General features: G+C 43.2%; 1 protein-coding gene across 1 annotated transcript in view; it reads right to left on the minus strand.

The window, feature by feature from the left end:
• The window catches only part of LOC124789348 (zinc finger protein 628-like), a 388,802-nt gene that overhangs the window by 181,783 nt on the left and 188,284 nt on the right, over nt 1–18,735 (minus strand). Inside the window, exon 3 of the mRNA XM_047256677.1 lies at nt 6,812–6,965. Coding sequence (XP_047112633.1) covers nt 6,812–6,965 — 154 coding nt within the window. The remainder of the gene's footprint in view (nt 1–6,811; nt 6,966–18,735) is intronic.

The following is an 18,735-nucleotide window of genomic DNA, read 5'->3' on the forward strand; positions in this document are numbered from 1 at the left end:
TATGTGTCCATTTGAACTGTTAAAATAACCATTATTCGTAAAAGAAGACTTCATCTGTGAATAGCACGTTCACCTGAAAGACGCTATAGTTGGCATTTTGAAGGAAAAAACAGAGCATAAATTCCATACCAGATTAGAAATCGAGTAGTCCTAATGAGTGAACCGCCTCATGGAGGAAACTAATAGGTTACTCAATATCCTACTATTTAAAACAGGCTTCTCCTGGTCCATGTGAGATTACTGTAGCCATTGCGAGTGTGTGGCGGGGTGGGGATGGTGAACTGTGAGGAACGGAGCAATAAACTGTAAAAGTAACTAATAATAGGACAGATCCCATTAAGTGCATCCACTGGCAGAATTTATGGAATATGTCAGCGTCCAGACATGTAAAAAGTCTTCCAAAATATAAGTTTTATCGTCCAAATGGGTCTGAGCACTATGGGACTTAACTTCTGAGGTCATCAGTCCCCTAGAACTTAGAACTACTTAAACCTAACTAACCTAAGGAGATCACACACATCCATGCCCGAGGCAGAATTCGATCCTGCGACCGTAGCGGTCGCGCGGTTCCAGATTGTAGTGCCTAGAACCGAGCGGCCACCTCGGCCGGCTTTATTGTCCAGATTGCAGATCTGATTACTAGTTCCAGCAACGTTATATTGCCATCTTCAGATGCCTTGAGATGTGTCGGACATGCCTCAGGTGAAACATCACTTATTCTAAGTATGAAGTTTCTCAGAACTGCGGTGGCATCCATGGACACATAGACAGGCTTGACTGTGTATCGACTTGCATTTTACGATTCAGATTATTTATACGATGGTTCTGCATGTTTACTTACTATAGTTGAATATACTGTATTCTTAGTGTAATAAACGTATGTAATGAAAGTCTTTTGTTTTTACTGCTCCAGCCTCACCAGCTGCCTCGTAACAGGGACAAATAACCTCGCATACTGGGAGACGTGCAGCAGTGTGAAGGAAACCAGCAGTAATGGCACACGCTGACGCTCTGTAGCACTGCCTCTAGCCTTAATAATGCTCTCAGTTTAGCGAAGAAGAGAATCCATGACTTTCTTCAGGCATGTCATACCAAAGGAAGTCACTCACTGATGATAAGATCCCGCAGAGCTATGAAGTTGTGGGGATGTTAATAACCTCGTTTCATTCAATGTTCCAAGTAGTCCCAGGCATTCTATAGGATTGAGATTGGGAGTTTAACACGCCAGTGGAGGAACGACAGGGCGACAGGGTGTTATCCCAGTCATCATGAAAAACTTAAAGTTTGGCATTCTGACCCTAGAACGGACCAATCGAGCCCGACCGACCGCCGTCATCCTCTGCAAATGGCAACACTGGACGCATGAAGAGGCAAGTCGTCAGCACACAGCTCTCCCGGTCGTTGTCGGGTTTCTTGACCTTGAAATCGCTAATAAACGTTCGAGTGGTTCCTCCGTTGGTCTCACGAGGCTGAGAGCAGCACTACCAGCCCCAAATGTTTCTGGCAATACTGGGAGTCGAAACTGGGTCGTCCAAGTGGCAGTGCGCCATGTTGACCACTCAGCTACGGAGGTGGACACTCGTCATGAAGATGTATATAAAATGGCAGCATCTGGTTACTGAGAACGTCGAAATACACTTCCTGAGTAATGGTCGCAACCTAAATGATCTGGCTGGAGTGGCCATGCGGTTATAGGCGCTGCAGTCTAGAGCCGAGCGACCGCTACGGTCGCGGGTTCGAATCCTGCCTCGGGCATGGATGTGTGTCATGTCCTTAGGTTAGTTAGGTTTAATTAGTTCTAAGTTCTAGGCGACTGATGACCTCAGAAGTTAAGTCGCATAGTGTTCAGAGCCATTTGAACCAACCTGAATGATCTGGCTCAAGTCACGATACGAAAACACGCCAAAAAATCCGAGAACTATATCTGGCCTGAACTGAATCCACCAAACCCTTCGTCTCATTGGACTGTCAGTACAGTTGACGCCTCGCATCGGTTGAAAAGAGGCAAAATCGCGACTCGTTGGACCACACTACACGTCTCCAATCAGCTGATTACCTGTTTCTGAGTTCTTTGGTCCATTGAAGGCGTGCAGCTTTTTGTGCTGCTGTCAGGAGTGGCCTTTAGCGACGTACACGACTCCAGACGTGTTTTTCACGTAGTCTCTTCACAATGTTTGTTCAGAAACTCGTTGATATTGACCTTCATTCACTGATAGCAACAATTCCCGTCGGATTTGAAATCGATTATCACTGACAAGGCGTGTCCAGTCATCGTCGGCTAGGGTCTTTTTATGGCCACTGCACTTACGCAGTGTTACATGGCTGCGAGTGGTAGACCATTCCTTCCAGACAAGTCCGTGTTGGTACACCAGGAAACTGGGCAACTCCGCTCACGATGTGGTCGTGGGCACGATCAAACAAAATAGCTCATTTGTGTCAGTTCGTCTGTTAACCACATCGACCTGTCTTGCTGCGTTGGCTGGCGTATATTTCTAACGGGCGATACATAAGTTTTCGTTCTGAGGCTGTTCAGTCCAGAATCGGTATACCAGTCAGGAAAAATCGCCGTCAGCAGTGAAGCAATAATCCCACCGACGTAAAAGTTTGAAGATGCTCGTTTAAAAAACACATGCTTGCTGCACATCATCCTTGACCCTTCAGAGCCTTTTTTAAGTGCTCGAAGGCGTGGTAATCACATCGGGGAGAGATCAGGACTATAGGGCAGGAGCTAGGTAGGCTGTCTCCCTCTTGAGTTGGCGTAAGAGATGAGGCTGGTCTCCCACATCGACCGGCGTCTTGTCCCGAATCGCGACCGGCACGGAACTTGGCGCACCATTCCACAGAGGCAGTTTTCTCCAGATACGCTGCCCCAACGCGCTCTTCATTCTCTGATGGTTGCCTATCGGTGCCTGTCCTTTGGACGTCACGGAAAGAATAACGGCACGTTGGACGCATCTGGTAACAACGTCGCCACAGTTCACGTTTCCGCATTTACCGCACGCACGTCAGAAAGCCATGAATGCCACACTAATCCCTTGCCTACATGTCGGTGCTTATATAACTGCATCGGAGTCGTGCTATGTTGCATATACTCTGCAGCAACGCCCTCAAACGGGAACTTTCTGGTAGCCCCTTATATCATTTTATCACTGCACTCCCACGACGTATGTCAGCAGTGGAGAGTCACATGACTGTCTGGTGACACTCCTACACCATCTACAGCATACCAATCCAACGAGTGTTGCAATTTTAGAGGTAGCTAATATGCTGTCTGGTGGTTGTACCAGTAGCATAGACAGTAATCCATAGACACTAGCTCCCTGTTTTTATTGGTCCCTTACAAAAGATAAAAAATGTTTACATTACTGAGAGTGTAGGCTATTCGTCGTGTAGTATTTATGTGCCACATATTTTTCCGATCTCGAACTGCGTTCTTTACCGTTCCAAGACTGATTAAAATTAATTATTCAGTGGTAACGAAACAGTAATTAAAAACAGACGTGCTCCTTGCGCTCAGCCGGAAGGGAAAGTTTGGCGGAGCTCGTACGCATCCTCACGGAAAACGACACACCCAAGTATTGAGCAAGGAACGAATGAAAATCAGATGGATCCTAATTTGAAGGTACTGATGTGGTGATGCACTGCTAAAACTATGGGCTCGCATTCACTAGGGCAGTGGTTTACATCACCGTCTTGTCATCCATATTTCTCTATATATTCTTCCGAACTGATTAAGACAAATGGCGTGAGCCTATTTCCTTTCCTTTTTTCTTCTTTTGTTCTTTAGTATATCTGTCTTATGACATGTTTCAACTGGAAGCTTTCCAACGTGTCCTGTTCTGAGTATCTTTCGGCATCTGTTTGAATGTCCGTCCTCTCCTAACATTATCCATCATTTCAGTTCTCCTCCTACCTCTCTCTCTCATTCCGTCCACTTTTTCGTCGATAATTATTTGTTGCAGATAATAACTGCGCACTATGTGTCCCAGACAAGACTTCTTTCTCTTTCTGATCACTTCCACGAACCTTGTTTCTTCCCCTATTTTCTTCATTCTTAAGTCTGTCAATCCATTTCAAATAAAGCATTTTTCTCCATCGCCATATTTTAAAACTTCCTAAATTTCTTTCTTTTTAGCTGTCCATGACTGACTGCTGTTGAACACTACACTCTAGTCATAACATGTAGTAAATCTTTTTCTCAGATCAACTAGAATTCCTCTTCTTGTAACTGTTTCTCAAATTCTGTCTTTCCCGTAGATATCCTCCACTTTATTTCTTCTTTACAGTTTCCATTCCATGTCATTAAACTTCCCAGGTTCAAAAAGGAAGGACTTTACTTGTTCTGTCTTTTTTCATGTCATTCACCAATTCAAGGTTGTAGTCCGTCTCCAATGGGCTTGTTGTCGACACGGCATTAAACCATAAACTTATAACATTGCTGGCCACTAGCAATCAACCTATCTGGTAAGTAAACGTTTTTGCATCAGCTCTCGTATTCAGTACTCTTCCCTACGAGCGCAAGACTACGTCTGCAGTTAACTACTCGCACTCTGCCAGTGTGTTGATCGATGTTGATCAGAGTTATAACAGCGCAAGGACACATGTCAAGACGGGACGGAAAAACAGCGGCGCATTAGTGGGGTATAAAAAAATATTTTCTTAGAGGCACGAGAAGACTCGTTTCTTAAGCGTCGAGTCCCGTATTCTTCACAATCCCAATCTTCCAAAATAGAAGATGATGCCATAAGAGATGCTCGGTAAACAACCGAGGAAAAACGAAAAAGTCAGTACTTCGCTTTGGGTAACATATACGGACTGACTTTTCGATGTATAAATCAGACAACGTACACATAACGCTGAAAGAAATCGAAGTGTTACATACCAGTTCTTAAGCAAACCAATATCTCTGGAGCTGTCACTTTTTTCTGTAGCTCACAAATGACACGTCGGAAAAATATAAAATTAATTCGACGCAAACATACCACATTACAAATATTCCATGAGCTGCTTCCTCTAAACTTAACACCTTACTCGCAAAATGCATGAAAGGTATCAACAACAAATCAAGCTCATGAAGGTTGTAACTTGGGAAATATCGTATCTCCTATTCTATGCAGGTATCAGCGACGTATTGTCTACAGGGAGTAGGAAAACTCCCACGCGGACCTACACTATGTGATCGAAAGTATCCGAAAACCTATTAAAGGATATTAATATGGGGTGTGTCCACCCTTTGCCTTTATAACCTCTCGAACTCAGATAGGGACACTTTCAGTAAGATGTCGGAATGTCTGAAAAGGAATGGCAACGCGTTCTTGCTCAAGAACCGAAACCAGAGAAGGTACTGACGTTGGAAGCTGGGTCCTGCAGCGAAATTGATGTTCTAACTCATCCCAAAGGCATTCAGGTGTGGTCGCATTCAGGTCAGGACTCTTGGATGGCTAATCCTTCTCAGAATTTTTTTCCACAAACCACTGTCTTACATATCTTTTTTTCACAAAACCACTGCCTCACAGCTTTATGACTGGGTGCAGTTTCATGCTGATAAGAACAATCTTAGTCTCCGTAGTCCATGCATAAATTTGTTCACATCCTTCCATACTTAGCGTTTTCTTAAGCACAATAGGGGAAAACCATCCATCTGATTGCCACGGGGTGTGTGTAATCCAAAATACTGTAACAACTCTGAGTAAAAATTCTTTGTGAAGCCATAGTATCACAAAATCTTTCTAAGATGTTTTGTAAACAGCAAGAGTAAGTGATGACTTGCGTGTGAGTGATATTCTGTATTATGGAAGAGACACAATACCTGTAAGTAAACAATCAAAAACACTATTTCTAACATCAACATTTAAAAACCTTCAAAAATTCATTGTGTCCGATTTTACGACTGCAGTTTAATTTATAAAAGACACAAGCGAGGTAGAAAATCACGCTTGCAAACAACACGAAACATATTCATGTAAGCAAACGCACTTGAAAACGAGAATCAGTTCTCGAAACGCGTTGTGCTAAGCAGCAAAAAATAAGTAAATGTAGCAGCTTTCATTATTTAAATCACAAATAACTGCTCTTCTTTTTAGGCTGCAATCTTTCGTCGCCATTTTCACTGAACTGCTCTTCTTTTTAGGCTGCAATCTTTCGTCGCCATTTTCACTGAACGGTCTTGTGGATTGTTAGGCCACGCCATGTTCATCTTCAAAATTGTTCACTGGTCAACGTTCTGACGGCTCTGCTGGGGTCTTCTTCTGAAATCTCCAGTTGGCTGAACACCTTCGAAAATCAGTGTTGCGTTCACTTGTAAAATGATATTTTCCCACGCTTATTCAGAAGAGATGGAGTTATTGTGTAAAATTCTTAAGACTACAATTCATGGGCCATTTTCACAGGATATATGGCAATAACAAGTAGTGACAGAGAGGGGGAATGACTAGGGTGCGCGAGGAATACAGGTAACTTCAAGAAAGCCACCTCAGCAGCATGACAAGAAATTCTGATAAATTTTAGTTAATAATTGATCCACATACCCGAATAACCTTTCACTTTCCGTTAAAGAAATATAAATTTTGCTTTCTGGTTACCGGTTCTGTTCATAGGATATGCACAATATCTTATGTTGGTAGCTCCTTATATGTCACAGCCCACCCATTTTCTAGCAGCCACAGGATGTACTGAATGGTTGTCAGCTGCTGTGGCATGTGTGGAACAGGATGTGACATGGATTATTTTGTGTGTGGCAACAAGTGGTTCCTTATCTGTCGCTGCCATATGTTGGTCGGCATGAAATCAGCCTAAACTACAGTGTACTTACGAGGCTGCTGCAGGTGAAGGTACAGTGAGGGCAGCGAAAGGGCTTGGCCCCAGTGTGAACTCGCATATGTCTGCGCAGGTGGGAAGACACCCTCGAGCTGAACGAGCAGTGCTGGCAGCGGTGCGCGCGCTCGTTCAGGTGCATCTTCACATGCCTGAAACGCAACACACCAGCGTGCTGAAAGATTAGAATTGGCAGCGGTGCGCGATCTCATTCAGACGCATCTTCACATGCCTGAAACGCAACACAACAGCATGCTGAAAGAGTAGAATTGGCAGCGGTGCGCGATGTCATTCAGACCCATCTTCACATGCCTGAAACGCAACACAACAGCATGCTGAAAGAGTGGAATTGGCACCGGTGCGCGGTCTCATTCAGATGCATCTTCACATGCCTGAAACGTAAAACACCAGCATGCTGAAAGAGTAGAACTGGCAGCGGTGCACGATCTCATTCAGACGCATCTTCACCTGCCTGAAACGCAATACACCAGCATGTTGAAACAGTAGAATTGGCAGCGGCGCGCGATCTCATTCAGACGCATCTTCGCATGCCTGAAACACAACACACCTGTGTGCTGAAATGCAGGGCTGGTAGAAGTGCACATACTTGTTCAGGTACATCCCTTAGTGCCTGGGACACGATACACACTCACTCACTGCAGATCAGTCAGAATAAGAAATAGTGTAACTGGCTATGTGATTGTAGTCAGAGGGAGATGGCCAGTCTGTAGACAGTAGCTTCTGAATGGGGCAGAAATGTACACCAGCTTACAAAAGCTTTGAAATTTCCATTATATATGGGTATAAGTTTGGGGTGACAAGAAACGTACGTGACGACTTCTGTGAATCAGAAGGCGGTATCTTTTAATACATTGCAGTTACCTTTCATTTCAACAGAATCAGTAACACATAAGATAAAGTATGACTTAACAGGTTGATTGATAAATGTGGATGTTAGCTAAGTTAAGAGTTATATAAACAAATACTGAAAACATTAAATAGTGGTGGAAGGAACCTAAGTCCATGGTCGGTCTGTCGTCAGTTGGACTCAGAAAGATAAAAAAAGACAGAAGACTAATTAAGAAAAAGACAAAGAAAGAGAAAAAAGAATAAATGACGGCAAGTCCATTGTTTTGTTCGAATCCGCCATACCTGAAGGAGGTATACTATTTCGCACCAGTCCTACTGTTGAAAGACTATGACATTGTTGTTTATTGTTTGTGAAGGACAAAAAATCAGCATGAAACTTTTCTCTAAAAAAAATTGTGTCGGCTGTTTAATGAAATGGAAATGCGTTAGCTGATAAGACCCACGTAAACATAAAGAAAGCTGGATGGCTCAGTGTCAGTTGTGAAGAAGAGACGCTCGAACAGGTGGATGTATTCTGCTACCTGTGAAACAGAATAGCTAAGGAAGGAAGGTGCAGGTTAAACATGGTAGCAAATACTGTAAAAGGCAAAGGTATTTTATATGAAAAATAAGTAGAAAAATAAGTATTTTCTAATTTCAAAAAACGCAAGTCCTGATACCAGAAAAATATTCACGAAAAGCTATATTTGGAGCACAGCTAGCTCTCTATGAGTGGACTCTGGGAGAAATAGAAATGAAACCATTAGAAACCTTTTGGAACGTGGAGCTACAATAAGAGGTTGAAAATCAGATAAGTTTATCAAGTAATGAATGAAGATGTCTCGATTTAGTTTCATACTTACGTGGGCCATATTTAATGACCTTTTCCGAGCTCCTGTGTGAAAGAAGAAACATTAGAGAAAGTTACGAATACAATGATAAAATAGAAGCCAACATTTTTTATCAAATAACGTAACTTCAGATTTTCATTGAGTTGCTCTCTTGTAAACTCTCAATTCCGACGACAGCTCAGCTGAACTGACACAGATATGATGTGCAGCGGCGACTTCCAGCGCAATTCTTAAGCGAGCCCGCTTTGCGAGTATTTCTCTGCACACTGTTTCCACTAAATATTTATCGTCGACTACGATGAAGTTTTCGCTAGCAATAAATGCCAAATGGAATAAAAAGCGCCGCCGTTTCCGCAGTTATCTCACTGGTAGTCATAATAACCGCGAGGACTTATTTCCTAATTCCGAGACAAAACTAAATTTCTCCGCCCACCAGCGGAGCGAATTCAGCGTAATTTTTTTATACAGCCGCGTCAGTAAACATTCGCAGCACTGGGCGTTTGTGTCGATTTTCAATAACATTAGGACAGCGAGGCGAAGAATTCGTGTCTGGACGCCATTCCATAAAGGAAAAGGGCCTCCAATGAATTCTTATTTATCGGCTCCGCTACAGTTTACAGCAATGGGGCCGTAAATATGCGACCCAACTTAATGATAGCGACGGCTGTCGAAGACGAAAACACTGAATCGATACGCGGGCCTTTCGCTTCGCCTTCGTGGAAGTTCCTTGCCACCAAGTGCGATCCTGTCAATCATTTGTCTTCAAATCTAAGAAAAAACTCATGCAGGACACAGCTGATAAATTATCTCGGAAAACACAAAGCAACTGAGTGATCATTGAATACTGATGAGTGGCCACGTGAAGTAATTCAAAGAGATAAAGAGTCAAACTGCAAGCAGCTTGGGCTGAGCGGTTCTAGGCGCTTCAGTCTGCAACCGCGCGACTGCTACGGTCGCAGGTTCGAATCCTGCCTCGGGCATGAAAAAAAAAAAAAAGGCGTCGATGTCAGTGATGGCTGTGCGTGACATGCAGTGAAAATTTTACTGTCGAGTCACCGTGCACTAGAGAGTGGCTTGTGGAGTACACTCATATAGTACAAGGCTATTCAGCTCCTCCTCCTACCAATGTCGTTTTATGCAATATGTAATGTTATATGTGGCCTTCAGAACCACGCGCGAGATTTTCATATTTTCTCGCTCGATAAGGAGGATCATTCTGTAAGAAATCCAAATTAGTTAAATTTTGTTCTGGGATACGTTTTCGCTGGAGGCCACGGTTTTCGAGTTTTTCAAGAAATACGTGTAAAAATGACGTTCAAATCTACCTCCATCCCTCATCAGTCAGAATTTCTAATATGTTGTTCGTGACGCTTGCTCCTATAACTCACAAAAATTTACGACCACACGAGCTACTCCCGATATTCGATCTTTTTTGGTCTCTATTGTTTGGACTTTTATGCCAGCTGCTTGGTCAGATATTTTGTAAACATTATAATTTAAACGTGCCCGTGAAGGTTTTAAAATAAAAGTAACTTTTGTAAAAGTCACGCTAAAACTACGGTAATAATTTGATTCAAACTTAACTCTTACAAGCATAGTACTTGTGTAGTCAGAAGGCCTGACAAGTACAAAGATGTAATTGTTTGTTTTATGCTGTTACAATTAACAAAATAGTTAGGTTAAATTTACATAAACGACACATTTACAATTAGTAAATAGTCTACTAAGCCGGTGGCATAATAAGACCAGTCAACGAAGTCCAAAAAAGGTCGAATGTGGGAAATAATTCACGCAATCGCAAATTTTTCCACAGTGGTAGGAGAGAATTAAATTAACAACATAGCAAAAATTCTGTCCGGTGGGGGTTGAATGTCGGAGTGGGTGTTCGTTTGAAGATCACCTTTGTTTGGTTGTCTTGAATAATTTGAGAACTACGGTCTCTAGCGAAAACGTATCCGAGTAAAAAATTTACTACATTAAATTTCCTGTATCAAAGTTCTGTTTATTTCTGCCGATGGTCTGGTATTTATGTCGACGCATGCGCTATATGCGCTTCAGTTGGGGCGTTATTCCCAGAGGTAAATCAATGGCCCAGTTTTTAGCTCTGTGTAGAGGGAGAAAGATTTTACACTTACTAGCGACCTGTCCTGAACGTTATCGGGCTAGAAAACAAAATAAAAGTCAGACAATGACATAATGAGGCCATGTTAGTGTTTGTCCGTCTTACGTGGCCTGCCAAGGTCTCCTTTTTTGTGTATCTAAGAAGCTACTGAAGTTTGCACTGGTCCCCTGAGGCACATAGTGATTCCATGTGCCGTGGCGGGGGAGATGGGGTCGGAAGGGTGGCGGGGGGGGGGGGGGGAGAGAGAGAACGCTAGATAACAAGTAGCCATGAAGGGAAACAGATATACTAAACCGTCAGATTGTCTTCTGAACCGAAGGCGACTCTAAAAGGAAAACTGGATCTTCAGTGCCTAAGCTACCACACAGGTGCTCAAACGGGAAATACTTCAGAACACTATCCACCACGAACCTAAGGTTAATGAGAAAAGGAAACTAATGTCAAGCACGCCAGCCAGTGAGATTACTTAAGATCACCCAGAAACTGCCACAGTACTTGTCACTTTCTCCACAATGTTTCTAATTATGTCTAATTTCTTTCTTTTTCATTTCTATTGTTCTTTCCGTTCCCTCTCTCTAACTTTTATTATTACTAGTTCTCTTTTACTGTTATAAAAATAATTTTTTATCATATTTGGTAGAGGGAAGTGTAACAGGTAAATTAGTAATGATTACATCTACATACACATTCGCGCTTATTAAATGAACTTGTAAGGATAAGATTTGCTATGTATTGATTCCTCTTTATTTCCTGTATCTAGGCCAAAAAGTACGTACCGTTTACTTAAAAAATTGTTTCCCTTTCGTGGAAGATGGCGCTCTAATCGACAAATATCAAGTGTGTCTTTTCTTGCAATTGAAAATCAGCGCATTTGACTCACATTTCACTTGCGATGTAAATTGAAGATCTGTGTTCCAACAGTTGACATTAACGTTCCAAATTTACTCCAGTGTTGCAAATTTGACTGTAGAGTACAGTGTGGTTAGCTGTTTCAATGTCTGCTTAGAAACTTTATTTAACGTGATCAGAGAACAACGACGTTGATGCAGTAGGTTTCTGTTCCATCGGGATGCCAATGTGAAGAAATAGCACACCAGAGGCAATAAATAACCATTTTTAACGCAACTAGTGAGCTATTTCTTCACATCGGCATTCTTCAAAACCAGTTGCCGAAACTGATGAGCAAAGATCTAAATGACAAGAATGGTCTTTGCGATGGGCTGAGACATGTGAGGGTAGCTGCTGACGCAATCGGCGCTCGGCGCTACCAAAAAAAGCGCAACATTTAACTGCATCACGCAATTTTGACACTAGAACTGCTAGGTCTCTGGCTTTTACAGAAATGAAAAAAACAGGGAAGTCGACATGAAGTGTTCCGGACAAATCCAATACGTGACGAAACCGAAAAACGGACTTATCGACACCTTTCATTGAACCACATACATGCAGTTACCATTGTTAGCGAAGTTTTCCTTTCAATTGTTCCTCTAAGGGGGATAAGCAAGCTGCTGGTTTGTTGATGTACAAAATCTCTAATAATAAATCAGTACTTAACTATACATCTCTAAAACTGTCAGTGTATTTACAATGTACAGTCGATATTTTTCCCTCGTTATACTGAAATAACGATAATGCCATTTCTTTAAATATCGATGTATCGGATATCAGACTTTTTAGAAATATCAACAGTCCTAGTTCGAGGGCATCCACCAAAATCAAGCATTCTGTTGGTTTGGGGACTGACGACAATCAACGCTGTAGGATACAGAAAACTACGTGACCATAAGAGTGGCTTATTTACCAGAAATATCAATGTTTAGCCATATTTTTGTAGTGTAGAATCACTTTTGCAATACTCAGGTAACGTTTGAATATCAGTATTGACGGTTAGAACACAAAGGTTTACATTTGCATCATAAATGATGGGTCAGTTCTCAGAATGAGATTTTCACTTTGCAGCAGAGTATGCGCTGATATGAAACTTCCTGGCAGATTGAAACCGTGTGGCGGACAGAGACTCAAACTCAGAACCTGTGCCTTTCGTGAGCAAGTGCTCTACCAACTGAGCTACCCAAGCATGGAAGTTTCATATCAGCGCACACTCCACTGCAGACTGAAAATCTCATTCTGGGAACATACCCCAGCCTGTGGCTAAGCCATGTATCCGCAATACCCATTCTTTCAGGAGTGCTAGTTCTGCAAGTTTCGCAGGAGAGCTTCTGTGAAGTTTGGAAGGTAGGAGACGAGGTACTGGCAGAAGTAAAACTGTGAGGATGGGGCGTGAGTCGTGCTTGGGTAACTCAGTTGGTAGAGCACTTGCCCACAAAAGCAAATGTCCCGAGTTCGAGTCTCGGTCTGGCATACAGCTTTAATCTACAAAGAAGTTTGCGTCTGTTCTTCATTTCAGAAACATGTACACTTGATATTTGTCGGTTATAGCGCCATGTGCCGCAAATGGAAAACGATGCAAGGTAAAATACAAAACGGTTTATTTCGTACGTTAGGAAACTAAGAATCGATAAGGAAAAATTAATATTAAAATACGTGAAATGCAGCTTCTGTAAACTAATATGATATCACTTGAGCAATATAGGACTGCTTTACATAATCCTTGTTAATTGTGACTGGTCACGATCAAGACGCTGACCCGTTGTGGGCGCAAGCATGTACGGAGTATCCCATAACACAGCCAGTATTACCTGCACCGATACGTATGTAGGAATATTAACACCAGCACGAATTTAGAAAGCATCGCCCGCGCGAAACTCAGCTTGCCCTTTTCTCGCACGATATCCTGCGAACTACGGATGGCAACCAGCAGACTGTGTATTCCTATTTCTCCGGAAAACGTTTAACACGGTGCCACACGGCAGGTTATTGACAAAGCTCCGAGCGTTTGCATTAGGTTCCCAGACTTGTGAATGGCTCGAAGACTTCTTATTATTACAAGTAATTTCGGTTGTGTATCAACTATGGTTTCAATCTGTGTGGAATGTTATATGTAGTACATATGAATTCACACAAGAATGTTGTACTTTAGACAATACCTACAGGTGTGTCACATACGAAATGTCATTGTTAATATTGCACAGTCATTAATGTCACCAGACGTTTTTAGCGTCATATGATCATTATGATTCTTGTATGATCCCATATCTAATATGTCGCATACAAAGTTAGTTTCCTCTCCCGGCCTCTAACTAGAGCTCTTTTCTCCTCTATACAGATAACACTGCTAGCTATAATTATGTATTAATACTGCAGTCGTATATTTCTTCTGCACATGTAACAATAACAGTCTTGTTTGTTAAAAGTTGATTCTGTAAATGCAGCGTCACGTGATTCAAGTCGCACATCTTTCGATGCATAATAAAAACCACTACAAAATGATTTTAAAATGTCATGGGCATGCTGTAGTTAGAATATTTAAGGAGGGGAATAATTGTTTCATATTAAAAATTAAAGTGGGAAATCGTATTTACTATAAGCCGTTCGCTAAAACCAGCTGGTGTCCGAATACATTTACTTTGTAACGCGCCGCACGGCGAAAGCCGGTTCGACTCCTGTTGTTGACTAAGACGTTTTAAAGCTTAACTAAACACTATATATCCATGAGATATATGATCACTTTACGTGTCACTACAATTATTCTATGCATTTGTTTACATAACAGTTTGTTCCATCTTTTTAATGTAAGTTCTCTGTACAACAGATCTCATCTGAAGAAATTGTTAAAGCGACAGGACATTAGGATGCTGCACTGAACATTTGAGGTAGAGAACCTGGCGTTGGAGAAAACAGCTTAAGGAGACAATAGAAATAAAACCACATTACTGTGTACTTTTTTTTACTTTAGTTACATTTAACAGCAAATACCGTCACTGACACAATGAACGAACCATTAGTATTGTATCTTAGAAAATGTGCTGAAACTGACGGCCGTCAACCTCAATGCAAGCGTAACATCGGCGAACAAGATTCTGACGCAACCTGACAAATATCCCTGTTTCGAATCACATCACAGGCAGAACACAATTCTGGCAATTCCTTGTTTCCTTGCAGGAAATAAATAATTTACATGTAAATAAAGAGCACAGTACGTGTAAATCTGTACCCTTGTTTGTTGTAAATAAGCTGGAAAACAGCAAAGCTAGACAAAGCGGTAGGCAATATTACTTCCATATCTCCTTAAGCTGTCTTCTGTGACCCCAGGTGTCCTACTTCAGATTCTTCAATGGAGCGTTCTCTATGCCACATTACACTTTTGTGCACTCTTACGGAAACACCCTGCATATAGCGATCAAAACAAGAGTGTGTTACTGAGCCAAAACATGGTCGCAGACATCCTAAAAGAGTTACTGTCCAACGTAACGGCCGGCCTCTGTGGCCAAACGGTTATATGCGCTTCAGTCTGGAACCGCGAGACTGCTATGGTCGCAAGTTCGAATCCTGCCCCGGACATGGATGTGTGTGCTGCCCTTAGGTTAGTTAGGTTTAAGTAGTTCTAAGTTCTAGGGCATTGATGACCTCAGATGTTAAGTCCCATAGTGCTCAGAGCCATTTGAACCATTTTGATCCAAAGTAACGAAAAATAATCCTGTAAGAAAATGGCTAATGGTTCAAATGGCTCTGAGCCCTATGGGACTTAACATCTGTGGTCATCAGTCCCCTAGAACTTAGAACTACTTAAACCTAACTAACCTAAGGACATCACACACATCCATGCCCGAGGCAGGATTCGAACCTGCGACCGTAGCGGTCACGCGGTTCCAGACTGAAGCGCCTAGAAATCCTCTAAGATTCGAATACAGCATTGGTAGTTAGCTGCTTGACACAGTTACTTTAATTATGTAAGTGTAACGCTGCATAGCGATGTGAAATGGAACGAGCACTTGTCTGGTAGTAGGGAAGGCGAATGGTCGATTTATTGGGAGGATTTTGGGACCATGTAGCTCTATAAAGGAGACAGTGTATAGAACGCTAGTGCTACCAATTCTAGAATACTGTTAGAATTTTTGGGATCTCCACAGGGACAGATTAAAGGAACACATCGTACCAATTCAGACGCAGGCTGCTAGAATTGTTAGCGGTAGGTTCCAACAACAGGCAACGGAAACGGAAATGGGGATCCGTGGATGGAAGGCGATGTTCTGTTCTAGAGACACTTGAGACAACTTAGAGAACCGGCATTTGAAGCTGATTTCCGAACGATTCTACTCTGCCAACATACACTACTGGCCATTAAAATTGCTACACCACGAAGAAATGCAGATGATTAACGGGTATTCATTGGACAAATATTTTAAACTAGAACTGACATGTGATTACATTTTCACGCAATTTGAGTGCATAGATCCTGAGAAATCAGTACCCAGAACAACCATCTCTGGCCGTAATAACGGGCTTGATACGCCTGGGCATTAAGTCAAGCAGAGCTTTGATGGCGTGTACAGGGACAGCTGGCCATGTAGCTTCAACACGATACCACAGTTCATCAAGAGTAGTGACTGACGTATTGTGACGAGCCAGTTGCTCAGCCACCACTGACAAGACGTTTTCAACTGGTGAGGGATCTGGAGAATGTGCTGGCCAGGGCAGCAGTCGAACATTTTCTGTATCCAGAAAGGCCCGCACAGGACCTGCAACATGCGGTCGTGCATTATCCTGCTGAAATGTAGGATTTCGAATGAAGGGTAGAGCCACGGGTCGTAACACAACTGAAATGTAACGTCCACTGTTCAACGTGCTGTCAATGCGAACAAGAGGTGACCGAGACGTGTAACCAATGGCACCCAATACCATCACGCCGGGTGATACGCCAGTATGGCGATGACGAATACACGCTGCCAATGTGCGTTCACCGCGATGTCGCCAAACACGGATGCGACCATCATAATGCCGTAAACGGAACCTGGATTCATCCGAAAAAATGACGTTTTGCCATTCGTACACCCAGGTTCGTCGTTGAGTACACCATCGCAGGCACTCCTGTATGTGATGCAGCGTCAAGGGTAACCGCAGCCATGGTCTCCGAGCTGATAGTCCATGCTGCGGCAAACGTCGTCGAACTGTTCGTGCAGATGGTTGTTGTCTTACAAACGTCCGCATCTGTTGACTCAGGGATCGAGACGTGGCTGCACAATCCGTTACAGCCATGTAATCTCGACTGCTAGTGATACGAGGCCGTTGGGATCCAGTACGGCGTTCCTTATTACCCTCCTGAACCCACCGATTCCATTTCTGCTAACAGTCATTGGATCTCGACCAACGCGAGCAGCAATGTCGCGATACTATAAACCGCATTCGCGATAGGTTACAATCTGACCTTTATCAAAGTCGGAAACGTGATGGTACGCATTTCTCCTCCTTACACGAGGCATCACAACAACGTTTCACCAGGCAACGCCGGTCAACTTCTTTTTGTGTATGAGAAATCGGTTGTAAACTTTCCTCATGTCATGACGTTGTAGGTGTCGTCACCGGCGCCAATCTTGTGTGAATGCTCTGAAAAGGTAACTGCATATCACAGCATCTTCTTCCTGTCGGTTAAATTTCGCGTCTGTAGCACGTCATCTTCGTTGTGTAGCAATCTTAATGGCCAGTAGTGTAAACTGCGCGTGAGGATCAGGAAGATATTCGAGGAATTAGGGTTCATACAGAGTCTATTTACGAGTCGAAAAGGAAAGGTGGTGGTACAAGGTAAAATCCGCCTCGCACCACAAAGTGGCTTGCGGAGTATGCAGATGTAAATTACTGCACAGGAGAGACGGCATGACGCAGACGTCGGAATCCGAGGCGGCCCCGCCCGGCGCACGCCGCTCAGCCGGCCGGAGGCTGCCGAGTCCGGAGTCGCGTCTCGGCCGTAATTATTCGCGAGGTGCTCTGGGCCCGCCGCCGCCGCCGCTGCAGCCGCTGCTGCTGCCGCTGGCTAATTGTTATCTATGCGGCACGTGGCCGCTGCAACATTCAGCAGCCGTGACGGAGCGCCCTGGCTGGGGCTGCCTGCCCTGTCTCTGCGCCACTCCCTAGCCGTGCCCTCGCATCTCACACGCAACACACGCATGTCACAACGCAGCTGACAACCACCTGGTGTGACTGCCAAATCATTCACTAGCACGCATTGATATCGTTTTTTTTTTTTTTAATGCGGTAAATATACCACGTACGCTGCTTTTATTCCTGCAACTATACCGCTGGCTCTGCAACACAGTGAAGGTGGCATGTAACAACCGTCAAATTCGCAAGAAGTGAACTACACACAAAATGGAAATGAAGTCCCAAGCTTCTTTACAGAGCGTAGGGGAACGATGCGAGGGACCTGCACCGCCGAACTAGGCAAGGTCTTAATGGAGATAGTTTGCCGTTGCCTTCCTCCGACCGTAATAGGGATGACTGGTGATGATGGAGACGACACAACAACACCTAGTCATCTCGGGACAGGTGAAAACCCCTGACCCCACCGGGAATCGAACCCGGGACCCCTGCTCGAGAAGCGAGCTGCGAACACTACATACAAACTATTAGTATTTCAGCGCAAATACGAGAATATTACCACGATACGAGACACTCGAGGTAACGTCTCAGCATCGTTAGACAATAGAGGCAGCGCTTTTTTGCTCTGAGCAGTCCTTCTCTGTCTCTCACAATCTTTACCTTTTGAATTTCTCATCATGAGAGTACTGAAGGACCATCTGCTTTAACTGTTAAGAACCATTCAAAAGTCAAGATTTTTTTATTTAATACAACCGCTTTCAGCAGTCTAAAACCTTTCTTGTAGTAACACATGTTCGTGTTATGCTGACCTCATGCACAATATGTCAAGTGGATAAAACTCAGCACATTATAAACGTTTGTCATCACTAAAATATTTAAAAACACAAAGCACCTTCTCCAAACAATGTCATGTAACAAGCATCTATGAGCAGTATGTATCTGGACATCGATGACTATTTCCGGCCCGAGACCCATTTATGATTCATCGAAACATAGTCAAAAATGGCATTTCAAAAAATGAACGCACCGTAAATGTTCATTGCACATTTTTGACATCTTCGGAAATGCCATTTTGGACTATGTTATGATGATCTGAATACGGGTCTC

The sequence above is a fragment of the Schistocerca piceifrons genome, chromosome 1 (assembly GCF_021461385.2).
Source record: "Schistocerca piceifrons isolate TAMUIC-IGC-003096 chromosome 1, iqSchPice1.1, whole genome shotgun sequence".
NCBI lineage: Eukaryota > Metazoa > Arthropoda > Insecta > Orthoptera > Acrididae > Schistocerca > Schistocerca piceifrons.